We start from the raw sequence: 26,745 nt of genomic DNA, 5'->3' as shown, positions 1-26,745 counted from the left end.
CAACTCAAATGATAACATTCCACAAGAAACAACTCAAACCCTTGTTTCAAGGCTATGGTTCTTACAAAGAACTGCGGCTAACATTTCACTTATACAGTCCATTCCGCTACCAATGTCTTATTACACAAGTGTATCTTTCCAAAAAAGACTGCTCAAAAGCTGGGGCAAGGGGGGCCAAAACTGCTCTTTTTAAAATAAAAAAAGAGGGGGGAGAAAGAGCTTGCTAAGAATTTGGTGCCCCCCCCAATAGTCAGAGATCGAGCTGCCCATATAAGCAATGGTTCGCTTAAAATGCAATGAAGTTATAACATTCTCATCATCAACATCAACTCCAAGGTATTAGCATTACACAGAGCAGGGATGAAAAACCTGTGCGATCCTCTGAGTGCCACTGGACTCAGTGGTTTCTTCAGCACCTTGGACAGCTCCTTGGAAGCACAGACTAAACCTTGGAGCGGATTCCACTGCCCCACTGACATGGAGCCACTAGCTGCCACTGGTTGGCCTACAACTCCCATCATCTCCAACCATTGGCCACATGGGCCGGGGCTGATGGGAGGTGCAGTCCAACAACATCTGGGAGGCCACACATGGTTCCCTCATCACTGATGTAGCACACAGAAAGTAATGCAGTTGGGCCAGGCCTGAGGTTCATGTAAGCCGGCGTTCCCCAACCTGTGGGTCACAGCCCGCAAGTGGGTCGCAAAGCTCCTGCAAGTGGGTCACCTCCACAATTATTGCTTTCAATCCAGTGGTTCCCAACTTTTCTGCCCCACATGGACCACTTGGAAGTTACTGAGGATTTTGGTGGAACACTTAATGATTTTTCTGCCTGTTGCAGCAATTATAATGCGCTGTGCTAGATGCTGCATGATTCTTAATTGCACTTTTGCAGCATTGCCACCGCTCACAGACCGCAGCTTGGGAACCCCGTTTTAATCCTTTAATGGTATGATGAATACTTCCTTCAACTTTTTGTTTTGCTGGCATATTAGGATGCTGTGTTGATATTTGTAATCTAGCATTTAAAAAGTCAGAGTCTTACATTTTAACACTTGGGAACCACCCTCTGGCAGCAGATCTGGAGAAGGTTCACTCGCAAGGTACAGGGAGTTCTTCTGAGTGACTCTTACAGTTCACCTCTGATGCGCAGGTACAATCAGATGATTGGTGTTCTTACATTCCCATTTTTTTAAAAAATCTGTGAATACCTTTGTAAGTATACTATAAATATTCCACAAACTCCACATCAACAAGGGCGTTAAGGAATTTTTTGCTTGGATGCCTCAGGTGATGGTTATCAAAGAGGCAAACTTGCAGTTAAAATGCATTAAAGTGATGGCTACTGAAGACCTAAGGTCCAAAATTCATGTGACAATAAATCAACGGGTCACCATACCAAGTAAATTTGGTCTTGTGGGTTGCCATACCAAATGATTGGGAACCGCTGATGTAGTCCAGTATAGTGGCCAAACAGGTGCCTATGGGAAGCTCACAAGAAGGAAAAAAAACTTCTCCTGTCTGTCCCTGCCATTTGGTAATCAGATATATTAACCCTGTACCTAGAGGTTCCAGTTCTTGCTAGCTAATACACTGCGATAGATTGACTCCTTCACTGAGTTTGTCTAATCCTGTTTAAAAAAAGCCAGCTAAGCCAGTAGCTGCCGCCACATGTTGCATTCCATAAATTAAGAACACGCTGGGCAAACAAAATGTTTCCTTGTGCACTCAACAAATGTCGACCGGTTTTTAGCGCATGACTTAACATAGGCAAACCCGCCTTACGCTGATCTCTTTTTTTATCTTTTGTTTGCCTTCACGAGAACTTTGTGAACTAGATCGATGTTGTTCCCACTTTACAGATAAGGAGAACCAAGGGTGAGGAACAACAGCCAAAGCAGGATTTAAATGCAGGTCACCAAATGAGCGCCACTACAACACCCAATTCAATATACTTACAGACATGGACTTCATTTGATCTCTATGAGAACTGTAGTCTGTTAAGGATGCAGGGAATTGTTCAGACATCCCCTCTTCCCCTCGCCGAGATACCATTCCCAGTGTTCCCTGGGAAGAGGGACGGACTGTTAAACCACTCTTGGAACCACTCTGGGAATTGTAGCTCCGCGAGGGGAAGAGGGGTCTCTTAACAACTCTCTTCGCCCAGGATTCTTTAGGGGGAAATCTCAACCATTTCAAGAGAAATTACACTGCTTTGAATGTCTAATGTGGATGGGGCCCAAGTTGCACCCGCAATAAAACACCGGACTGGAGGGGCCCTGAACTAATCTCCCAGACAGGTTAGTCTGAGAGACAGAGAGAGTGATGCCCCCCGAGGTCACCCAGTGAGCTTCACATCCAAGCGGAGATTCGAACCCTGGTCTCCCAAGTCCAAATCCAAGACTCTTACCCAGCCTTTCCCAACCGGTGTACCTCCAGATGTTGTTGGACCAGTGTGCCTCCAGATGTTGTTGGACCACAACTCCCATCAGCCTCAGCCAGCACTGCCAATGGCTGAGGCTGATGGGAGTTGTGGTCCAACAACATCTGGAGGCACACTGGTTGGGAAAGGCTGCAACCACTACATCACAGGCTAGGCGTCTACTTTCTCCCATCCCCACTTTAAAAACAGAAAAGCCCCTCTCGGGGCCAGATTGCTTACCAGTCCCTCAAAGGCTGGAGCCGGCCCCTGATGCAACCCCCCCCCAACACACAATGTATTCTTGGGGCTGTTGACCCGCCACCCTCCCTCGCCATCTTCGGCAGATAAAGCTGCTTGCACACGATAAGGGCCATGGGTGTATGCAGCGGCCTCACCCTTCTACAGGTGGAGTTCCCTGCAAGCCGCTGCCATCGGTCCGTACATCCGGGAGTTCATTCTCCCATTTATTCAGTATTCAACGCTGAATCTATTACATTTATTTCCCCACGGTATAACTACGACAGAAGGCTTGTTCACACATTACAACAAAACACAGATACACTCTGGCACCTGTCTTCCCAGCTGCGCCATCCATTTAAAGCATGACAATCCCACTTTCGACACAGACGGCTTCCCCAAAGAGTCCTGGGAACTGTAGTTTGTGAAGGGTGCCGAGTATCTGCTTGGCATGCAGAAGGTCCCAGATTCAGTCTCTTAGTGTTTCCAAGTAGGGTGAGAATTCCCTTCCTGAAACCTGAGGCAGCCCCTGCCAGGCAGTGCAAATCAGGGGTTCCCAAATCGCGGTCCGTGGACCACCAGCGCTCCACCAGCTTCGTCCGTGTGGTCCACAGCATGTCTGCATTAAATATTCATACTGATTTTTCATTGCATTTTATTGCTTCTTTTGTTTCTCATACCGTATTTTATAGCGTTGCAATCTGAATTAGAATGCAAACTGTAATGCAGTAAAAGACCATGCAAGAAACTTAAAAAGCAATAAACACGCAATTGGAAATCATACAGCATCTGGCACGGTGTGTTGCAACTGTGATAACAGGCAGAAAATTCATTCAGTGGCCTGACAAGACCCTCAGCAATTTTCAAGTGATCCTTGGGTGGAAAGGTTTGGGAACCGCTGATGTAAACAACACTTGAGCTTGGTGGACCCAACGGCCGGACTCAGTATAGGACAGTTTCCTGTGTCCCTGTTCAGGCAGGTCTACAGCAGCAAAGCCTTCATGAAGTCCCTACTTGAACCAACTCTGGGCTTCCCAGAATGCACTTGGCATGCCCTTCCCAGAATCACCTGCAATGCACAGGGATTCCGAGCAGGCGAGACGACACGTATAAGGATCCCCCGAATGCAGGGAAAATTGGGAAACCATCCCAGCAAGGGTAAGATGCCTTGTGCATCAGAAGGACTCTCTTGTTGGAGAGTTCAGGTCTACGTATCTCAGCAAAAACGAGGAAGTTCGAGGTGGGGGGGAGAGACCGTTCCCCCAGGTTGTGTCGGAGGTGGGAGATGTGCCAAGCAGGAAGTCACAGCGGTGAACAGCAGGTGCTTTGTTTTGTGGTGCTCTCCCGCCCCGCCAGGGAAGGACTGGCCAACGCCCACGGCTGGCCAGCCAAACCACAGGCAAAACAAGGAACCACCTGACAGGACCCCCAACACCAGGAAGCACCTCGCCGACAGCTGCAGGCCCGGGACGCAGAAAAGCCTTAGAAAGCAAGAGGGTTTGCTGGAGCGACTTCCATACCCAGATCCCCTGCATTATTATTTTGCGGAGGGGCAGGGATGACTGCAGAAAAAGAGGAGATCTTGTTTGCAAAGGGAGCGCTCCAATCCAAACACAAGCCAGGAGAAGGAATGCAAATGGTCCAAGAAGCACCTGATATTGGACCCCAACGGCCGTCAATCCCAGCCTGGGTGGCTTAGGGTTAGGAAAGATGGGAGGTGTCATCCAACAACGCCTGGAGGTCCGCAGATTCCACACCCCTCCCTCTGAAAGGTTCCTTGTGCTCCTTCTCGGTCTCTGCAGCATTCGCCCTTCACCTGGTCAACAGTCGCCACACCCCAACCCCCAGGGGTCAGTTCCTTTTTTAAATGCAGATAAAAAGGACACTCTCAGCAAGACTCGCAAGAGGCACTGTTGGAGGGCCAACTCCACACCATCCACTGGAAACACTCATACGCAACTTTTTAACAGTCGTGGCTTCCCCACAGAGAACCCTGGGAAGCGTAGTGTTAAGGGTGGTGAGAGTAGTTAAGAGACCCCCCTCCAAGAGCTACAGTTCCCAGCACCCTTAACAAACTACAGTTCCCAGATTGTTTGTGGGCAGACACAACTGCCGGTGGCATAAGAGCCCTTTAAATGGATGGTGCGGATGTGACCTGGGTACCTAGAGCCTTCTGTTATATACACAAGATCACACTCTTGTCTTTGCGTTCCTGTGAGATCTGGAGAGCTGCTGTGAATCCAGGCAGACATCCAACGTAGCTTCCTGTGTTATCCATTTTAAGCCACCCAGAAGAAGCATCATCTTCTTAATTCTGCAATCATAGTTCTCAACACTGATCAAAATTCCCAGCTCCCAGAATGCACATGATAAGCCAGTGGCAATCACCACATGATGTGGGAGAAACTAATAATAATAATAATAATAATAATAATAATAATAATAATAATAATGGTGTAATTTTTAGGCCGCCTATCTGGCCGAAGCCACTCTAGGCGGCGTACATAACAAATTCAATAAAATACAAGAATACAGTAATTACAGTAAATACAATAAAATGCAAATAATCAACAGTGACAAATAGCAGCAAATGTAGTACATAGCAACGGGCATTGAGTATATAATTAGCCCATCCCAATAGTCCCAAAGGCCTGACCAAACAGCCAAGTTTTTAAGGCTCGGCGGAAGGTATCCAGGGAAGGGGCATGTCGAAGATCGAACGGGAGGGAATTCCAGAGAGTGGGGGCTGCTAGATTATTGGGGGGGGGGGGGAGAGACATCAAGCAACACCAAGCTTTCAGGAGAGAGGCAGAACGCTTCATCAGAACATCTAAGAGTTCTGTGCAACTCAAAAACTTGCATAGCTTCTTCTCCAGGACTAGCTTCCTGAAACATCTTGCTCAGCGCTCCGCCACAGACAGAATACAGAGCTGAAGATCTGGCAGAAGTGTTTTGCATGCGAAATAAAATGTGAAGCCTGTAATGCCTTTAAAACAGAACTGGTACAGCAACTCCTTTCAGGGAAAATCCAGAAAAAGAGTGTGCAAGCTTTCGAGTAACACTCAAGCCTTTGTCAAACAGTTAACTACCACTCTGTCACTGGCCCAGCTGTTTGGATTTCAACACTACGCTGAACAGGGCAACTCCCCCCCACCGCCACCAAATTCTTTCGTAACAAGGAAGGATGAATCTAAAAAAAGAAACTGCGTAAATCCAAACAATGTGGATTCCCCACCATTTCGGGTGGCTGTTGATGGGAGGTTTCCAAAACACATTTGTGGCTGCAACAGCAGCAGAACCTGGGAGTTATTCCAGATGAACCAACTGCAGGGTGACCTTGTGCGTATTTGGTGTAAACATTTCGCCCTGGGCGGGACCCATCACCCGAAGCAAAGGTTCCCCCCAAGCGTCACCACTTATCTCCCCCTTTCCTCACTGACGGCGCCCTCTGACAATTCCCATTCCCTGCATCTTCCCCCTGCACCACTCCCCTCTTCCTCCCAAAATCTCAGTTCGTACATGACTTACCCATCTGCCACGTCGGCATTCACAAGCCTTCTTATTTATTTATTTTCCCTGCTCAAACACCTGCCTAATCTACCTGGTTGCTGTCACCCTTCATCCAGCCCTTCTCACAGTCAGAGGTGCTCCCAGACTCTGCAAAGCAGATCTTTTCCTTCTCCAAACCAATCCCCTCCATCCCAAGACAACACACACATCCCCTCCCATCCGCTGCCCTCACCTTCTGCCCTAATCTCTCATCCCCACCCAGCAGCCTTCAAATTCCTCCACTTACACCTCTCTGGCATTCCCCAAAGTCTCATCTTTCTGGGCTGTATCCTGAGTTAGTCATAAGAGTAAACCCACTGAAATCCATAGACACAGCTAATGTGGGTCCCTTACTTTCTGCTGCAGGTAAAACTCAGCTCGATTCAACACCCGCTGATCCCTGGATCTTCAAATCTTGCCAAAAGCTCTACTCCCAAGTAGAGATGTGAAGGCCCAGGACAAAAAAAAAGGAAAAAATATGGGGGGGAAATGGATTTTGCCAATTTTTCCTATCTCCACCCCCTTTTTAATTTTTCCAGGAAAAAAATTAACTGGGGAAAAAACACTGTCCCCTTCCCCAATTTTTCTGGTTCTTTCCCTAGGCCTCCCCATCTCTACTCCCAAGTGACCCCTCTATCCCACTCGGATCTTGCCCTGCCATCATCTCACCCTCCTGCAAATTCCTCCTCCTGCTCACCTTTGCCCATCAGCCTGGCCAGCGGGCTCCACTATTCCACCCACCTATCTGTTTGCAGTGTCTGAAAAGCAAAGGGTGGTATTCAACGCTAATCCTGCTCAGAGTAGGACAGCTGAAGTTACTAGACGTGACTAACTTAGGTTCATTCGTCTCAAGGGGTCTACCCTGAGCAGGACGTAGCTGAATGCAACCCAGACAGCCTGACAGGTCAGGCTTATTGTCCCATCCATCCATGTGTGTCCCCTTACCACCCCATTTGGCTCCTTTTGATCAATGCCCCACCTATAATTAAAACCCAGCGGGAATTGGGAACCCTAGGCCCATGGGGCAAATGCGGCCCTCCAGGCCTCTGTCTGGCCCTCGGACTCTCCCGATGGCACCCCCCTCTCCCCAGGCCTGCTCTGTACCCTCCTCAATTGCTCTTGCCTGGCTGAAACACATCTCGGAACAGTGACCATGCCTCTTGCTCGTCTGGAGAATGGGTACAAAAAAACCTTCAACTCCTGTATGGCTGCAGTGTAGCCTGTTTTGCAAAAGGAAGCGCAGACCATCCATTGCCCCACTCTGGCCCCACCTACCCCTCACATGCGGCCCCCTGTGGGAATGTGGCCCTCAGGATGACAAAGGTTCCTCATTCCTGAATTAAGGCACAACTAACCCACATTAAGTGGTCCCAAGCCCTGTCCTTCAAGTGAGAGCAAGTCAGAAGCGCCATGCTGGATAAGACCCAACGAGGCCTGGTTCTCCTTATAAGACTCCCTGGAAGAGTGGTGCAGTTAGGTGACTTTTTAGGCTCTGGACTTCATGATCTTATGGGGAGGGGGTACGCCCAACTATGTTTGGGGGCTTTCCTGCTCATTCCCCCCCCAATTTCTGTCCTGATAGCAACATAGCTCAGCGACCAAGAGGCCCCCAGCAGTCACTCCCCCCACTCTTAGAAACTAGAAACCTGTTTTACAAAAATGTATAATGCCAAGTGCGCCTACTCAGGACCACTGAAGGCCCAACTCATCTCAAAAAGGCCTCTCTGGGTCACAGCAGCAGCCCACGTTTCATTTACCCAGAAACACGTCTCGCTGCATCCAGTGTATCCTTCAATCCAGATTCACACCTTGCCTTTCTAGAAAAATATCCGAGGCAGCTGACCATGTGCATCAACATGCACAAACTGTAATTAAATGCACGCGCGCACACAAGCCAGGCGATATCCAATAAGCTCCACGTAAACAGTCTTTTGAAACAAGCCCTATGCAAAGCCTATGAAGGGCAGCAGTTTGGTAGGGGAAGAACACCTGCTTTGAGTGCAGAAGGTCCCAAGTTCAATCCCTGACGGCATCTCCCACTAGAATTGGGAGAGATCCCTGTCTGAAATCCTGGAGAGCTGCTGCCAGTCAGTGCAGACAACACTGAACTCAATGGACCAAAGGTCTGACTAGGCACCAGGCAGCTCCACTTCCTTCAAAAGACGACGCACAGGATCGCAGCGTTGCACTCAGACACACAAATGCTGGTTGAACTCAGTGCGCCCAAGTACATGTGCCCTGGGGGGCTACCCGATTGCACCTGGGAAGAAATCCCACTGTACTCAGTGGGGTTTTACTTTTGAGCAGACAAGCATGAAAACAGCCCTGAAAGTGCACATGAACTGACTGAAGACGGGAAGTGCCAGCTAACTCAGTGGGGCTTCAACATGCCAAGGAAAGACCTGTTATACAGCTCAGCGGAGTTTGCCTAGATGCCAGTGCTAGGTGGACCCCCAGGAAGTCACCACCATTTACTTTTGTTTGCCATATTCTTTCCTTCCACTTTTTAAAGTTCTGGGTAATATTTTTTTAAAAAAGCATCTCTTGTTTCTTGCATTTTGTCATGTTCGTTGGCTGATTTTGAACAGACGAATCAGTTTAAAAACCCATTTTTGGGGGCGTTCCCTAGAAAGAGCACTTCCAAAACTTATTATTATTACTATTTCCCACCATTATTCTTTTGATTGTTCTACCCACCCCTCAACCGCAAGATCATCAAGGAGGGTTACAACACTTTAAAATTCAATATTAAACACAGTTTAAAACAAGAACAGGGTGGATCCTGAACACAGATATTCTCAGGTGTCAAGAGTTGAACAAACCTTCCCACAATTTTTCTCCCTGGGCTCCCTTTGGGAAGAAGGGCGGGACATTAACCGCAATAATAAAATCATCCCCCCCACCACTGCCGCCGCCGCCTCTCTCCCTTGTCACCTGTTGCGACTCCCCATCTGTCCGGCTCTCCTCCAGAGCGCGCTCCACGATCTCCCTTTGTGTTTCCCGCAGAAGATCCAACTCGAAGATCCCGGCCAGGCTGGCTTGGAGACGCTCCCCGATGCGCAGCCGCTCGTTCCCGGACCACAGCGAGGGGGGCACGGCTCTGCGGCTGGCCATGGCCCCTACGGGACGGGACTCTAATCCGCTCCCCCCCGCACAGCTCCTGCCCTTCTGCAGAGATCGCCTCGCATGCGCTAGGCGGCAAAAGGTGCACGCAGTTGGGGATCGGCCTTTTTTGGGGGGGGGTTCCCTAGTAAAGGGCAAGGATCAGAAGGGCCCCACAGTTGGGGGGCGCCGATGCGGGGGGGTGGACCCGGGTAGGGCGGTTCCCTAAAGGAAAAAGGGAGCGCTGGCTTCGCCCGCGTCGCAGGGAGCCACCAACGGCCAGGCACGCAACCCGTCGCTGCCGTCGCTGCCGCCGCCGCCGCCGCCGCCGTCGGGCTCGGACTCCGGCGAAGAATCGCCCCGCCGTTCAGACAAAGGGGAAGGCTCTGAAAGAGTCACGTGGAGGCAGGTTCTTTCTCGCTCGCTCGCTCCTCCCCCTTTCCCTCCCACTCAAGTTGCCGGCTTCTAATTGGCCAAGGAAAACAAACAGACGCGAAAAGTTCGGCAAGTGGCGTTGATGTCGTTCTTTCAAAGGAAGGCCAGATGGCCCAAAGGCTGCGATCCAGGCATGGAGAGGGCTGCCCTGCAAGCCGGAGAAAGGGTTCGCTTAAAAGAGTTGGATTTACCTGCCGTCCCCCGCCCCAAATTGCAGCCCCACTATGATCGTTTCTTCCTGCCCTCCTCCAATTGCAGCTCCACTGTATTAATAACAATAATAATTAGTATTATATTAATACTAATACAGTAGTAGTAGTAGTACTTTTGTTGTGATATGCCTTCGAGTCGATTAGGACTTATGGAGACCCTATGAATCTTTTTTGGATATATTCATAGGGTTTTTGTGGTAAGAGGTATTCAGAGGTGGTTTCCCATTGCCTTCATCTAAGCCTATGGCACCGGTATTTCTGGGCGGTCTCCCATCCAAGTACTAGCCAGGCCTGACCCTGCTTAGTTTACGAGATCAGAGGAGATCAGGGTAGTATAGCCATAGGCAGTAGTAGTGTTTATATTACTATTAATAAAATACTAATGATTAATTACTGTTGTTATAAAAAATTCCATCAGTGAGCATGGTGCTTTACAGAATACAAAGAGGTCTCTGCCCCAAGGAGAGCCAGTGTGATGTAGTGGTTAGAGTGTCAGACTGGGACCTGTGAGAGAACAGGGTTCAAATCCCCACTTGGCCATGAAGCTCACCAGGTGACCTTGGGCCAGTCACTGTCTCTCTCAGCCTAACCTACCTCACATGGTTGTTACGATGATCAAATTGGGAGGGGGAGAGCCATGTTTGGATGCCACCTTGAACTCCTTGGAGGCAAGGTGGGATATAAATGTAATAATAATAATAAGGAGTTTAAACAATATACAAATTCAACATGGGGGGGGGGAGGACTGGTGGAAGGGGAGAAGGGTAAAATGGCATGGATATTAGAGAGAAATAGATTCATGTTTGAAATAGGAACATCAGAAGAGCCTGGCTGCTGGATCAGGCCAGTGGCCCACCTAGGTCAGCATCCTGTCCTCAGTGGCCAGCCAGATGCCCCAATGGAAAGCCCACAACCAGGACCTGAGCGCAAAGAGCACTCTCCCCTCCTGGGAGGCAGAGCACAGCCATCATGACTAGTAGCCACTCATAGCCTTATCCCCCACAAATCGGTCTAATCTTCTTTTACAGCCATCCAAGTTAGTGGCCATCACTGCCTCTTGTGGGAGCGAATGGCACAGATTTGTTTTTGACCCAGCAGCCTTGGCACCTTTGCTGGACAGTCTTATTGTAGCAACTTGCGTTTTCCTGACTCTTGTTAAAACCCTTGCTGTGTAAAACAGCCTATTTTTTTGCCTTGATAAGGTTAATAAGGTATGAGAAGTATGCAGAGATGTGATAGATTTATTCTCACCCTAAACTTGATTCAGTCTCATGATTCCCCCCCTGCTCTTTTCACTTTGTTTTCAGCTAAGAAGTATTTCTGTTAAGTCAGAGTTTTAGAGTCATAAAACAAGATTAGATTATTTTTGCCTACATAGCATTGTAGCACATTCCTAAACCCGGGGAGGGGGGCATGAATTCATGGTACCGATAAGGACTTCAGCAGAAGGCTAGCTGATTACCTAGCAAGGTGTTGTTTGTATTTCCTTCTTATGTCATGAATCAGGAATGGGAAACCTTTGTCCTTCCAGTTGTTGCTGAAGTACAACACCCATTATTTATTATTGATTGATTGATTACATTTATACCACACCTTTCTGTCATCATAGAAACTCAAGACGGCATACCTGTGGTTCCCAAGCGGTCTCCCATCCAGGCACTGACCAGACCCAGACCTGCTTACTTCAGCCTCATGTGCCTTCAGCCCATAGCCTAGGACCAGCCTTAGCCAGCACTGTCAATAGCCAGGGACGATGGGAATTGTAGTTCAGCAACATCTGGAGTGCCAAAGGTTCCTCACGCCTGACATAAATGAATGAAAACGTAGTATGAAATTGTTCTGATCCTACCAGATGCCTTCACTGTCTGATTCATTCTTTTATGGAAATGGACTGCCTTCAAGTCGATCTCGACTTATGGCGATGCTATGAATGGGGTTTTCATGGTAAACAGTATTCAGAGGTGGTTTACCATTGCATTTCTCTGAGACTGAGAGACAGTGACTGGCCCAAGGTCACCCAGGGAGCTTCATGGCTGGGTGGGGATTCGAACCCTGGTCTCCCAGGTTGTAGTCCAGAACTCTAACCACTACACCACACTGGCTCTCTTGTTCTTTTATAGCAAGGACACCAGAAGAGTCTGGCTGCTGGATCAGGCCAGTGGCCAGTCTAGTCCAGCATCCTGGTCCCACCCACAGTGGCCAGCCCGATGCCTCTGTGACGCCTGCAAGCAGGACCTGAACACAGAAGCAACTCTCCCCGCTTGTGATTCGCAGGGACGGCGTTCAGAGTCATATTGCCTCTGAGAGTGGAGGCAGAACGTAGCCATTGTGGCTAGTAGCCATTGGCTGCCTTACCCTCCACAAATTTATCTAATCCTCTTGTGAGGCATGCAAGTTGGGGGCCAGCCCTACCACTCTGCATTCCACAGTTGAACTCAGCGCTGTGTGAATGCTTTCTTTTGTCTGCCCTGAATCTTCCAACATCCAGCTTCATTGGACACCCCAGGTATTCCTGTTAAGCTGCCATTGTTAACCTAAGGGGCCAAGAAGCTCAACTTTTGTCTGCCTAAGCTCTGCAGAACAACAACATCCGGCTCAGATAAGGATGAGGGGGGCCCTCAGAAATGAAAGAAATGGTCTTCAGTGATGGCCTAAAGTTATAAATATTGTTTTGAAGTTTAACAGAAAGATATCGGGTTGTCTCCAATGTTAGTCCTACTCGGAGTAGACCCAATGAAGGTCATGGGCATGACTAATTTAGGTGCGTTCATTTCAACAGGGCTACTCTGAGAAGGAGACCGGCATTGGAGACAACCTGTTTGTGATTCCCAAATCGGGGTTTAGACTGGGAAGATTAGAGAGGGGGCTTTCTCTCTGAGCCATGTGCCCGTGTACCAGTTCAAAAACACTAAAAATCTTTTTTTTAAATTAAAAAACATCTTAAGAAGAAAAGATCTTTAATAAAATCTTAAAAACAAAACGTTTTAAGCAAAAAAAATCTTAAAAACAAAACATCTTTAAAAACATGTGAAAAACAATTACAATTCAGATGTGGACTGGGATATAAACAGGAGTGTAGTAGCAAATTCAGAAATGCAAGGTCCCTTCATGATAGTCTCAGGCACACACCTTGTTTTGCTGCTGGGTTGAGAATGAGATCCTTGTTCATGCCTTCTTTCACAACAGCAGATGTCCCTAGGAGCCAATAAGCGTGAAAGGGAGGAGGGTTAGCTACTGAAAAGAGTCTTCTCAGGAGGTGACTCACCTCTTTTCACTCTGATTGGCTCCAGTCAGCAGGAAAGGACAAGGAAGCGTGTTAGGAGACTCTTCTCAGTGGCTAACACTCTCCCCTTTCATGCTGATTGGCTCATAGGATGCTGGAGACATTGGGACCCTGCTCCCTAAAAAGGAAGGGGTCTAACACCACCACCCCGAGACCTCTGACGACTACATCCCTGGATATAATAGTGTAGCCCTAACCCCGAATCTGCTAGGCTGGAAGGGGTTAGGATACAGGCCAACGGGGGGGGGGGCTTGGCGAAGGGAAGCCCACCCTAGCAGAAATACCCCTCCCGGGCAGTCCATCCATCCACCCACCTGCCTGGCAGGCAGAAGTTATACCTGCTGCTAATCTGTCTAGTGTCATAGCAAAAAAGGGGCAGGTCTTCACAGTGGAAGACCTAAGCACAGTTGGAGCATCACCACCCACAGTACTGGATGCTCTCACACCCGCCATGGGGGGCGCCAAGGCACATTCCCACAGGGCACAACTGAGTCCACAAAACTGCCTTCATCCACCACCTCAACACTCTTGCATCCACCCGCCGGGCAACAGGGCCTGACCCTATAATGGAGCCCCCCCTTTTGGAGCAGCCACCCTGGTAGCTCCCACTGGTATTGTCTACCCTGGCTGGCAGCAGCTCTCCAGGGTTTTAGAGAAGGGGTCTCTCCCAGCCCTCCCTGGAGACAAGAGATCGGACTGGAGAGCTTCGGTGTGCAACGCAGATGCTCATCCACTCAGCTACAGCCCTTCCCAAATAGGAAGCTGCCTTATACTGAGTCAGTATCACTTACTCTGACTGGCAGCAGCTCTTAGGGCTTCTGATAGGGGCCTCCCCCAGCCCTGCCAGGGGACAGATAGTGGCCTTGAGACCTTCTGCTCAGCCACTGAGCTATAGCTCTTCCCCACATTTGAACAAGACACCCACACAGTCATGCAGTGGCAAATTCAGAAGTGCAGGGTCCCTTCATGTTAATCACAGGCATGCCCCCTCCCCAGTATTTTTTGCTGTGGGGTTAAGAATGAGATCCTTGATAATGCCTAGGATTGAATAAGCATGAAAGAGGAGAGTGTTATCTACTGAGAAGAGTTTGACTCGCTTCCCTTCACTCTTATTGGCTGCAATCTGCAAGAAAGGACAGGAAAGCATGTTAGAAGACTCTTCTCAGTGGCTAACACACACTCCTGTTTCATGCTGATTGACTTGTAGGATGCTGGATAGGGACCCTGCTGGGACCATGCTCCCAAAAAAGCAAAGGGTCTAAGACCCCCTGAGACCCTGCACAACTACACCCCTGTACCCACAAAAGTAATGCAGACACCTGGACCTCGTGTATTATAGGGGAAGCTGACACCCTCTGATGGCCATGAGTGCACTGTTAACCAAAAACATGCATAGGAACAATTAAACTATGCTGAAGACTAATAACAGCCCCGGGCAATTTGCTGAGAACTGAAGCCAGCTACAAGGGTTGCCCAGATTCCTTTGCATCTCTCCTGCAACGAATGCAGGCATTTCACCCACCTGAAACCGAAGCAGAGCTGCCAATGGCGGCATAGTTTGAAACAAAATAAATTATGGGGATTTAAAAGGCAGAAGAACAAGGCCAGAATGAAAAGCGACAATCCGGTCCCTGTTCATGTTAGGGCTTAGAAACTGGGGCTTAGCTTGACCTGGGGTTGAAGCCTGGCCCGATTCCCCAAGCTAATCTGGCTCAGCCATGGAGGATATCAGCTGTTCCTTTGAGCATGTGCGGAGTGCTATAGAAGGGCTCCCACGTTAAAAATCCCAGGCTGGCTTGATCCTTGGCCAATCTCAAAACAGCGTTAAGCAACTTCTCACCTTTGTCTCTGCAGTTGGCAAGATCTAACATGGACATAGAACCTTGCTGGATCAGACCAAAAATCCATCTAGTCCACCTTCCTGTTTCAACACAGTGGTCCTACCCAGCGCTCTCCAGGAACCCCACGGGCAGGGGATGAAGCCCTTACATATTGCCCGCCTGGCAGTCAGAGATAGATTTTCTCTGAAACTGGAGGTTTCATTTTAGCTATTACAGCTAATAAGCACAGCTCCATAAGAGTCTAGGGGCACATCCGCACCTTACATTTAAAGCAGGATCATACCACTTTAACCAGTCATGCCTTCCCCCAAAGCATCCTGGGAACTATCGTTTGTTCAGGGCACTAAGAGTTGTTTCAAAGATCCTTGTTCCCCCCCCCCCGAACTACAATTCCCAGAGTGGTTTAACAATCAATTCGTCTTCCCAGGGAACTCTGGGAAGCGTCACTCTGTGAAGGAAACAGGAGTCACCTAACAACTCTCAACGGCCTTAACAAACTGCAGTTCCCAAGATGCTTTGGGGGAAGCCATGACTGTTTAAAGTGGGATCACGGTGTTATAAATGTGTAGCAACATGGCCTAAGTCTTGCCCTGTTATTAGACCAGGTCAAAGGCGTACCCAGTCCGTCATTCTGTTCCCACAGTGGCCGACTTCATGCCTACAGAAAGCCCGGAAACAGGACATAAGCACAACGGCAGTCTCCCATATAAGCCATTGGGTTGTATTCAAGTAAGACCTACACAGAGTAAAATGTAAATGTACTGCCTTCAAGTCAATTCCGACTTATGGCGACCCTCTGAATAGGGTTTTCATGAGGCTGAGAGGCAGTGACTGGCCCAAGGTCACCCTGTCAGCTTCATGGCTATGTGAGGATTCGAACCCTGGTCTCCCAGGTCGTAGTCCAACACCTTAACCCAGTGATTCTCAAACGGTGCACCGCAAGTATTATGAAAGTATATTTTAAAAATGAGAAGAAACCCATTTGTATAGAGATTTATTGTATCCATGATCAATTAATATCTAGGCTAGGCCCCAAAATATATTAATATATTTTTAATTTTGTACAGGTAAGTGTGTATTGCATTGCAGCCTTAACCCTTAAGCAACGCCTACTCATCCGGCACAGGGAGAAATCTTTCCTCAGTACTGGGAGATTCCATTTACCTGCCTTAATACCAATCCTCCTCACCCCCAAAAATTTTTTATCTAACCTTTTTTTCTTTCCGTTCTTTCTTCCTTTCCTTTAAGCGAGTGGTCATCATGATAATCCCGTGGCAGTGCGTTCCATCGGCCAATGGCACCCTTTGCGCCCAAGACGCAAAATTTTTTTCAGTGGGACGCTGCCGCTACCCCTGCAGTCCCCACTGGGCGCGTTTGCGGGCGAGTCCAAGGTGGAGCCCCGCTCCGGGCCTCCCTGCGTCCTCCCACCGGAACCTGGCTGCACCGATCCTGACAGCACTTCGGGGGGAAGGCTGCGCGCGGCTGCCGAGCGCGTGACTCTTGCGCTATATAAGCGCGCACGAAAGGAGGCGAGGCAGAGCTGCAGCTAGAACCCGCGATTCTCCGGCAACGCCTCCTGACCTGGGCTTTTAAAATTATCATTATTTAAAAAAAGAGGGAGTGGCCCTTCCAAAATGGATTCTCTCATCCCCTTCAAGCACAGAAAACCCTTCGGTAAGATTCCTTCCTCCCGCCCCCCGAATTCCCTTTCCCGGGTAAACGCTCCGCTTTGCGCTTCAAACCCAGAGGGGGAGTTGTTCTCTTTCGGCCTGACTGGCGCCCCCTGCTGGGGGTGGGAGTACTGTGGGACTCCGGGGTGAGGGCCTGTCCTTGAGCGGTGTTGCTGGCGGAGCGCTAACTTTGGAGGGGGGACGAGGGGGTCTCCTTCTGTTGCCTTAATTCAGGGGTGCAGTGGCAGATTCGGAAGTGTAGTCATGCTCTGCCCCCTCACAGCCACACCCCCAGGATTCTCTTACAGAGCCAGAACAAAACTGCTGTGTTCATAGGTTTCTCCCATCCCACTCCCCCCAAAAAACTCTCTGGGGCTGAATGTTGCCAGAAACCTTTTGACTTTACGAATTCTGAAATGAAGCCAGGTGTGGGACTAGGATTTTGGAGACCAAGGTACTTTGCTGTGAAGCTCACTTATCCTAGGAACCAATCTGCATGAAGTGGGAGGTGCGTTTTAGCTAGTGACTAACTTTCCTCTTTTCACTCTGATTGGCTCTAATCAGCAGGAAAGGACAAAGAAGCATGTTGTTGGCCACATGAGAAGACTCTTCTCAGTGGGTAACATGCTCCCCTTTCATGCTGATTGGCTTGTACACAGGGACCCTGCTCCTCAAAAAGTAAGGGATCTATAACCCTGACCCTGAACAAATACACCCCTTGTCTTAATTACCCCCATACTTTATTTTCTATTCCAGCCTCTAGGAAAAATGAAGTGGCTACAATCAGGATCAAGTTTCCTGGCAAGCTACCGGTATGTAGGTTTATTTTTATATTGTTGGCTACTGGGTAGGAATGTGGTGCATATGTGCTTTGTCATACTGGACTGGTTTGCATGTAATTGCTATGGCAAGCCATGGTGCAGCGAGAATAAGCAAGGGCATGAGTACCCAGAGTGAGAACTGAGGTTGCTTCACATGTCCCCTTGTGTTGTCATGATTAATTAATTTAAATTATAGTTATAATTCATTATGTGTATCTGGGCTAGCGGTTTGTCTTGCTCCCAACAGACCATGAGCGGTAGCCATGGTTCTTAGTTTACCATTCATGTTTTGTTTGGGAAAGACAAACCATGAGCCTGCATTCACCCATCATGCTAAACAAAACCATGACTTGAGTACCTGCACACTTGCTTGTCCTCACTAAGCCATAGCTTGGCTTAGCATTATATGTGAGTGAGGCCACTGTCTGGAGCAGTGTTGGCAACTGTTACCAGCATGCATTGCTTTTGTGCCTTTTAGCAGTGAGTTGGTGTAGAGAAGGGGGCCTTACCCTTCTTAGGCCCAGGGATGCATTTGGAATGCTAATTGAGAAGCTGTTGTGGGCACTATAAAATACCCATTTCACAGAAGGAACAAACAGCAACGCTCAGAATTCTGCCACGTATACACACACGGAAAACCTATGCGCACCTGAAAACAAATAAAATGTGCTAAAACAAAGCAGCCCGTACCTGATCTACACAACAACAACAAATCCTCAAATTAAAAACAAAAGCTGAGAGGGGGCCTTGGGGGGCTGTCTGAGGGTGCAGTTGGGACCCCAGGTACAGAGGAATTTCTAGGGGAGGCTTCCCATGCATGATTAGCATTGTCATTCTCTGTTTCTGATAGATGCAATCATATATTCTGATGCGGGGGAACAGCCATAGCTCAGTGTGGTCCCAAGATATGGAAGGTCCCAAGTTCAGTTCCTGACATCTCTAGGTAGGGCTGGGAAAAGCTCCTGCCTGAAACCCCAGAGAGCTGCTGCCAGTCAGTGTAGACAATACTGAGCTAGATGGACTGATGATCTGGTTCTCTATAAGCTTCTGATGTCTCTGTCCTCATGGCTCTGTACGCGTCATGAATTTAAAGCACACCGCTTCCCCCAAAGGATCCTGGAAACTGTAGTTTACCCCTCCCCAAGATACTGTTCTTATCACCCTTAAACTACAGTTCCCAGGATTCTTTGGGAGAAAGAATGTGCTTTAAATATATAGTGTGTACGCAGCCCGGGTGTGAATTGCTGTTGCTTATATAGCTAAAAGCACCAGCCCCTTGTAAGAGGGAGGTAAGGCAGGGGAGCCCCAGAGTTTGCTGAATTAGAAGACATAGTGAGGGGAAAGGCACCCCAAAAGAGGGTCATCAAAAACAGCATGCTCAGTGGCCATGAAATACTGACTGGGGGGTGCAGAGAATGGAAAACTAGGTGGGAGGAGGAAATGAGAATAACGGAATGGAGTATCGTGGAGGAGGGTATGGCTGGCTGGCAACCTGAATAAGAGTACTCCCTTCTCCAACCTCTTGTTATATGTCCCACAGACCACCTGGTGCAGTCTGCCCATCCAAGAGCTATAAAAAGCACAGGCTCCTTAACTAAGTAGTATGTTAACCTGATTGAGAGAAACTTAAATTCTCATTCTATCTCTTTGTTTTTTTATATGTACAATTTCCCTCTTTAGGATTAAAAAAACCAACTACCCTCTTCCTTTATAAGATTATAATTGAGAGTACATGAAACATTCCTGACGCCCAGCAGATAGATGCAACCTCCTGAAAGCTAGATTGCTACCTGGAAATCTCGAAACAATTATTTGGTCAAAGTGCAACACACAACCCCCCCCCCAAAAAAAACAACAACCCTGGCTCTAAAACATGATGGTTATGCCCATTGCTGTTTAAGAAATACCAGTTGCTGGAAACGGCAGGAGGGGAGAGTGCTTTTTGCACTCAGGTCCTACTTGCAGGTTTCCCATAAGGGGCAACTGGTTGGCCACTGTGAGAACAGGATGTCTGCCTAGGTGGGCCATTGGCCTGATCCAGCAGGCCCTTCTGAAGTTCTGATGTTAGGAAATTGGTAGGAGATTGATAAACCAGTGGCTATTAGTCATAACGGGTAAAAGTAGAGCCTCCCTGGACAGAGGCAGTATACCTCTGAGCACTAGGACACATCAGGAGCAGCTGTCTTCACTGTAACCTTCTCACATGGGCCTCCCAGGGGCATCTGGTTGACCGCTGTCGGAGATGGAATATGGGGTTAGTTGGATTGTTCTGTTTCTCAAACATAGTTCTTGTTTGTTTATAGGTAATCCTGGAGCGCTATCCCAAGGAGAAAATGTTGCCAGCCTTGAACAAGACGAAGTTTTTAGTTCCCCAAGAGCTCACCGTGGGCCAGTTCGTCACAATCATCCGGTGGGCATTTGTCATCTGCAGTGTGGTAACCCTACTGGGGTCCCATGTGCACTATACATCTAAAGCAATATCATTCCACTTTAACTGGTCTTGGACCGCTTTCGCACCATGCATTTATTCCACCATTATTCCAGCCATGGCTTCCCCCGTGAGATCCTAGGAAGTGTAGTTTGTGAAGGGTGCTGAGAGTTGGGGGGAGACTCCTATTCCCCTCACGAAGCTACAATTGCCAGTGTGGTTTAACAATCAATATTCCCTTCACAGAGCGACAATTCCCAGAGTTCTCTGGGAAGAAGGACTGTTAAACCACTCTGAGAATTGTCGCTCTGTGAGGGGAATAGGGGTCTCCCAACAATTCTCAGTGCCCTTCACAATTTACACTTCCCAGGATTCTTTGAGGGAAGCCATGACTGTTTAAAGTGGAATAATAGTGGAATAAATATATGGTGCAAATGTGACCATGGTTTCCCCTAAAGAATCCTGTGAAGGGTGCTGAGAGTTGTTAGGAAACCCTAATTCCCTTCACAGAGCTCCAGTTCCCAAAAACCCTCTTCCCAGGAGACTCTGGGAATTTTTATTTTATTTTAATAGATATACCACAACAGTGGGGTACAAAAAACAGGACATTAAAAAATATATTGACTGCATATTGAGGATTGACAAAAGTATATAAAAAAAACCATAGATTTTTCTGCACCTAGATATAAAGGCAAAGGATATAGTACAAAAAAGAATTGTTTGCCTTTACAAAATCCATCGAGAGCAATGTAAAGGTTCCTGAGGTTTTCTGCAAACTGCCTCATTAGTATATGAAATGAAACGCCACCATTCGGGGACAAATGCATCCCTTTCTTTTCTGCCTTTTGCAATCTTTTGTGTCAGTTTTTCTGTTAACGCTAATTGCCAGATTTGTATTGGGCCACAAGAGGATGGAGACGCCCTTCAAAGACTGGGGATTTTAACTCTGTGAGGGGAATAGGAGTCTCCGAACAACTCTCAGCATCCTTCAAAAAAGACAGTTCCCAGGATTCTTTAGGGGAAGCCATGACTGTTTAAAGTGGTATGATACTGCTTTAAATCTATCGTGTGGATACGGCCCTAATCGATGGGGACTGTCTTTGAGCAACCTGAACAGTTGTTGTGTTTGAATCTTGCTTCTCTTTACTTTCTGCCCATCCCTTTCTCAGGGCATCCTCAGGCTTGAAATGAAACAAATCTTTATTGGTCAGAGCCATAGGCTACCACAATTAAACACATGTAAAAGGGAAATACAAAATACATATTAAAATACAGGTCATATTTCAACCAAACACAGTTCAACAAAATACGGTAAAAGAACAATACATTTCAAATAAAATTTCCTCTCTGGAGTGAAAGATACCCTGACCCACCCCATGTCTTAGTGTATAAATACTATAGTCATGATAGCACTGGGCACATTCCACTCACCCCACAAGGTGCTTTCGTTATCTAACTCTCACTTTTCCCGCAGCTAGGGCAAATTTTGCCACCTGAGTAGTTATGAATAGGTCATTGCCTGCTAGCAGAACAGATATTGGCTCCAGGGGAGGTCTAGTTGACAAGGAGCGAAGGATGTAGGAAAGAAATGTTAACCTTGGGGACTCATATAGGGGGCAGCTTAGTAAAAAAAATGTATGTCCTCAGCTTTACCAGATTGACAGACAAACTCTTTGTTGGCTTGGAATGATAGAAAACCTCCCATCCAGAGGAGCAGAGGGCAGCATCTGCAGTCGTAAAGCTGTGAAAACTGTTAGAAATGTGAAGCGTTGCTCCATGCCAAATGTTGTTTTATATAGTGGGTCCTAAGGCCTGGGGACAAACCTAAACATTTTCACATGTCGGTGAGGCCTCACTTCTATTGCATCCCCTGACTTTTGGCAAGCACCAGGCTGCAACTGTAGGATCTCTCACCCTCTCTGTCTCTCTTTTTTTTTAGTGTCTTTGTAAATCAGTTTTGCATACGCCCAGGTTACAGAGAGGGCCCCTTCAAGAACGTAGGAAGCTGCCTTATCCTGTCAGATCCTTGGTCCGTTTAGCTCAGTATTGTCTACACAGACGGGCAGCAGCTCTCCAGCGTTTCAGGCAGGGTTTGTCTCCCAACCCTACCTGGAGATGCTGGCAGGGATTGAACCTGGGACCTTCTGCATCTAAGGCAGATGCTCTTCCACTCAGCTGCGGCTATACTGTATATGCTCTGACATTTCCTGTTTACCAGGGATATCTCCTCTGTTCTGGTCCCTGTTCTTGGCAATAATTGTCCCTGTTATTGCATTTTGCCTTGTGAAAATGTTCGCTGGTAGCCCCGTCAGTCTTCAAGGTTTGAACTGCCTCCTGGGGGAGTCTCTAGATATTAAAATTTCCAAGCAAGGAGTGGATGCATCTTGTCTCTACTGCACATAACGGCAAATGCATGTGCATGAACGCTAAGGCAACGTGTATATAAATGCTAAATGTTCTTGCGACTGGTCATGTGCAAGCTTGCCTTTGGAAAGGTTGCACTGCAGGGATGGGGAACTTGTGGCCTTCCAGGCGTCTGGGCTCCCATCATCGCTGACCATTGGCCATGCTGCCTGGGCTGACTGGAGGTGGAGTTCCCAAATACTCAGAAGTCCCCCTTCCCTAATTTACACAGCTGTGCACGTACGTTGCCGGGCCCGACATCAGCTCCCGATACATTCAGGTATTAGCTGGTGTTGGCACCTGATGCCTTGTGGGGCCCACCACTCCTTTTTTCATTTCCCACAATGCTCTGGGGCAATGCAATATGTTGGGCATTGTGGGAAACTTATTGTAGTGGTCACTGCTGTCAGGTGAAGGGGGTGCACCAATGTAGGAGAAATCCCACAGAGAGCACTTTGCCAAAAGCCTGTCAATCTTGGGACCAGCCATCTATGCTATGAGGGGCTTTCTCTGTCACCACGTCCTATTTTACCATGCCAGTAATAGGTCTCCTAACGAGTCTCTTGGCAACCTGTAAAAACCAGAGATTTACTGAGCATCTAGTTGGGTCGTTAGTCTTTCTTACCACTGTATGTTCGGCCTGCTTTCAGCAGCAGTTGTGCTAAGCGAATTATAAATGTGCTGGCTTTGCAAAGAGAAAAATCTCGTTATTTTGCACGCACAAAAAATGGGGTTGGGGGGCAGTGGTGGTTGGTGCTCATTGTGGCTGGTGGGGTGAAAAAAGGGGAGATCAGCAGTCAGGGAAATTGGAAGTACGAAAGCAGGCCGTTGGTTCCTGGCTGGGGTGGGGGGCAGTGCCCCACTCTCACCCTTAGGGACCAGCCTCTGCTGTTGAGATGTGGGGGGCAATGCAGTGTTGTTGAGGCCTCACGGAAGCCGTCTCAATTTCCTCCCTCAGCAACAGAATGTCCATCGGATCCACTCAGGCATTCTACTTCCTGGTGGACGGCAACCGCAGCCTGGTCAGCATGTCTTCCACCATGGCTGAAGTCTACACCACATATAAAGATGAAGATGGCTTCCTGTATATGACCTACGCCTCTCAGGAGATGTTTGGCTGATGGCCATTGACCACCTGGAGATTCCCGATTCCTCTCGCCCTGAACATCTATGTATCTGGCTCTTGGCCATCCGCCATCTCTCTGTCTACTGGATTGCCGGGTTCTTGGACCAGCTCTGTTGATCTCCTCGACTGCGGAGAAAGCCTCTAGGTTCATCCTGAAGGGCAAAGTAAATTCTCAATATGCGTTTCTCTCTCTCTCTGGCTGTTGCAGGAGATGGGATGTCTCCTTCTTGGGAAAGAGGTACTGTGCTCCTCCAAGCCACCCTTTTTTTTGAGATCTTCAAAGTATTGCCATCTTTAAAATGCATATGACATCAGAGTCCTTTCTGACCTTACCTTCACTGCTGCTCTCAGGGTGATAACACAGTAGATTGCTTTGATTAGGTGGGAGATGGGGAACCAGAAGCCTTCCAGATATTGTTGGACTCCAGCTCCAATCTGCCTTGCCCAACAATGGGGGATGATGGGAGTTGTAGTTCAACAACGTCTGGAGGGCCACAGGTTCCCCATCCCTGGATGAAGGGGTGGTAGCTAGCAGCTAGCTATGTAGCGTCCCCACCCCTCCCCATAACTGAATCCATCACCTGAGGGCAGATCACCCCGCACAATAAAAGCACATGGCTTCCCCCAAGGAATCCTGGGAACTGTAGTTTACTCTTGGCAGAGCTACAATTCCCTTAACAAGCTAACAGTTCCCAGGATTCTTTGGGGGAAGCCATGTGCATGAAATGTGTGGCATGCCCCTGCCCTGTGATTGCCTTGGATGCTCTTTTTGTTGACATCCAGGAAAGATAGTTCCAAGGGGAAGCTATATTGCAGTGAGGGTGGCACGTACTAGAGCATCTCCTGAATCCAATCGATCAAAGCAGAAATCACTGCCAATGCCACCTTCCTTTCAAAGCACAAGCCCTAGGTTTTCTGTGCGGAGGGGAAGGGGATTTTTTTTAATACTCTGCACACAAAAGGAGTTTGATGTGTTAAAACTTTTGAAAAAAGGGGATGTTGGCATAATGGAATTAAAAAAAAAGTATGATCTTCTGTATTGGGGAAAGCTTGTCACTTTGTTCAACACTTTAGTTGTTTTCTACCTTGCATGATTACATGTCCTACCATTTTTGAGTAGAAAGTAGTTTAAAACCTATTGTGCTTTCTTGACTCTGCTTATGTGGGGGCATGGCACTCTTCTTTTCCTCCCCTGCCCCCCTTCCTAAACAGCATCATTGGCATTAGGGGATGCTGCTTGAGACCTAATTTGGGTTTTTTGACATCCAAGAAAAAGGGACAAGGCTGAGCTCTTCTTGCAAGACCTTGGCTCCCTTGTAAGGTGTGTAATTTTGCTAACTCTTGGTTTCGATCTCAAGTCTTGCAAGTAGACCCAAAGAAACTATTGGTCACCCTTTAAGATGACTTGCCTTTCCAGCTTCTGATTATTTGTACAAAGGGAGGCTGGAAAGGGGCTTTTTCTGGGGTGGAATTGTGAGAGGGTAGGAGTTGGTGAGTAACAAGCAAGAATATGAAACCCTTTGGTTCATGATCTGGAGTAGGGGCAACACAAGGGAGGAGATAATTCTCGGTAGCATCCTATTAGGAACATAGGAAGTCTCATATGGAGTGAGACCGCTGGTCCATCCAGTTCAATATTGTCTACAGCAGAGATTTTCAGTTTTGGTTTCTGGCTGCTGTTGGACTACAACTCCCATCAGCCCAGCTGGTTGGGGATAATGGGAATTGTAGTGTGACAACAGTTGGGGCCCCCAAGTTGAAGGGTGGTAGTCTACATTGATTGGAAGCAGCTCATCAGAGTCTTGGAAGGATTCTCCTTTGCAGCTGTACCTGGAGACTGAGCCTAGGACCCAAGTTAAGTCTTCTGGAAGGGGGTGGGGATAGAGAGGGGAGAGGGGCTGCTTTTCTTGATGGAAAATATCTCTTTCAGATGTCATGGGACAATGTTGTCTTTCAGGACCTGGTAGATCTTTGGAGGGCTGGACAGACAGGCTGTCTACATGAGAACAACATTTGCTTGTGGCAACCTACTTTACACGCTTTACCGTTCAGCCTTGATTTTTTTTCAGCCTACTGGGGAAGAGGGTCAGCTTCATCTCTCCTGCCGCTGCATTTCTGTGCTAGGCACAGAGGAGAGGCAGAGGGCTGAATGCCACTATCTCTTGCTCGGAGCAGACCCATTGACCACAAAGGACATGGCTGACTTGAGTCCATTGCTTTCACTGCATCTACTCTGAGTAGGAGTTGGAGACACCCAGAGTGCTCCGTTCCTCCTTTACCAACCAGGTCACAAGGCAACATGACCTGACGTCTTTCGTGCGCCTAGGAGGTTGTTACAGGCCCTGCAATCAAACAGCTGCTCTGGAAACCTTTTTGTTAGAGAGGGCAAGAGAGATTGCGATCCCTCGCACAGTGGGTGGATTTAGCACAAGGCAACAGCAAGTGGTGGTCTTGGGTGCTGGAGACAGAGAAACACACACCACACACACCCAAAGAAAACAGAGCACAGGAGCACTTGATCTTTGATTTTTACTGTCAGATGCGTCTCCTTGGCAGTGAGGCTGCTTGTAGCTGCTTATCAGAATGAAGAGGTTGGAGAGACATGCTTCACGGTGGGAGGGTTGCCAAGCCCCTGGAGCAAGGTGGAGGCTGGCAGTGTCTGCTCTGAAGTGGCCGGCTTGAGAATGGGGAGAGGGTAGGAAGTGACTTTGGGGTGGGAAGGTTAAAATCTCACTTACACTGCACACAAATCTGGAGTGGGGAGCGTACAGCTTGGGCAAGCCCCCCCATCTCTCTCGGCCCTTGTCCCGTGTCTGTAACATGGGCGCATTTTGGAACACGGAAGTAGCTGGGATGAGCTGTGCAGTGCCCCCTTCAGACCAGTGGTGGCTGGTGCCGATTATTGGGCCTGGTAGGGTGGAAGGTGGGGAGACCAACAGGAGGCAGAAGCAAAGCCAATGACAGGCGGAGCCACCCTCTGGATGGCCTGTAAGGCAGCAGGCAGGTGGAGGCTGGCTGAAGGCAGAGTTGAGGTTAGTGGGGCATTGCCCCACTCGCCCTGGTGGACCAGACTCCGCTGCTTTAGACTGCTGTAACACCGACGTGTCATAGTTTGTGAGGGACGGTGTCAAACAATACTCTGCCCACTTCTCCCAGTGAGTCCCACCCACACTGAATAATGGGATTGTGTCAGAGCAAGGCCCTTTAATACCGACT

The 26,745-nt window shown here is 48.3% G+C and overlaps 3 protein-coding genes across 10 annotated transcripts in view; 1 reads left to right on the top strand and 2 right to left on the bottom strand.

Annotated features, from left to right (window-relative positions):
* Positions 1-16,996, bottom strand: part of LOC133375073 (uncharacterized) — a 30,668-nt gene extending 13,672 nt beyond the window's left edge. The window contains exons 1-4 of one of the 5 annotated variants that reach the window (XM_061606553.1): positions 16,293-16,307; positions 13,087-13,152; positions 11,585-11,759; positions 9,143-9,893 (exon numbers count right to left, since the gene is read on the bottom strand). In XM_061606553.1, coding sequence (XP_061462537.1) covers positions 9,143-9,322 — 180 coding nt within the window. In that variant the 5' untranslated portion in view covers positions 9,323-9,893; positions 11,585-11,759; positions 13,087-13,152; positions 16,293-16,307. Of the gene's footprint in view, positions 1-9,142; positions 9,894-11,584; positions 11,760-13,086; positions 13,153-16,292 lie in introns of those variants that run through there. The other 4 variants (XM_061606552.1, XM_061606554.1, XM_061606555.1 and 1 more) reach the window with 4 other exon arrangements.
* On the top strand, positions 16,532-24,564 carry LOC133375078 (microtubule-associated proteins 1A/1B light chain 3C-like). The gene is made up of 4 exons (XM_061606562.1): positions 16,532-16,755; positions 17,508-17,563; positions 19,876-19,982; positions 23,362-24,564. The coding sequence occupies exons 1-4, from the start codon at positions 16,716-16,718 to the stop codon at positions 23,522-23,524; spliced, it is 366 nt and encodes a 121-aa protein (XP_061462546.1). The 5' UTR covers positions 16,532-16,715; the 3' UTR covers positions 23,525-24,564.
* ZBTB3 (zinc finger and BTB domain containing 3) overlaps positions 24,206-26,745 on the bottom strand; it is a 7,347-nt gene continuing 4,807 nt past the window's right edge. For all 4 annotated transcript variants that reach the window (XM_061606557.1, XM_061606559.1, XM_061606560.1 and 1 more), the window contains exon 2: positions 24,206-26,745. This exon is cut by the window's right edge and continues 2,024 nt beyond it. The gene's annotated coding sequence lies outside the window, so the exon portion shown is untranslated.

The sequence above is a fragment of the Rhineura floridana genome, chromosome 22 (genome assembly GCF_030035675.1).
Source record: "Rhineura floridana isolate rRhiFlo1 chromosome 22, rRhiFlo1.hap2, whole genome shotgun sequence".
NCBI classification, from domain to species: domain Eukaryota; kingdom Metazoa; phylum Chordata; class Lepidosauria; order Squamata; family Rhineuridae; genus Rhineura; species Rhineura floridana.
This window is presented reverse-complemented; position numbering and strand designations above follow the sequence as displayed.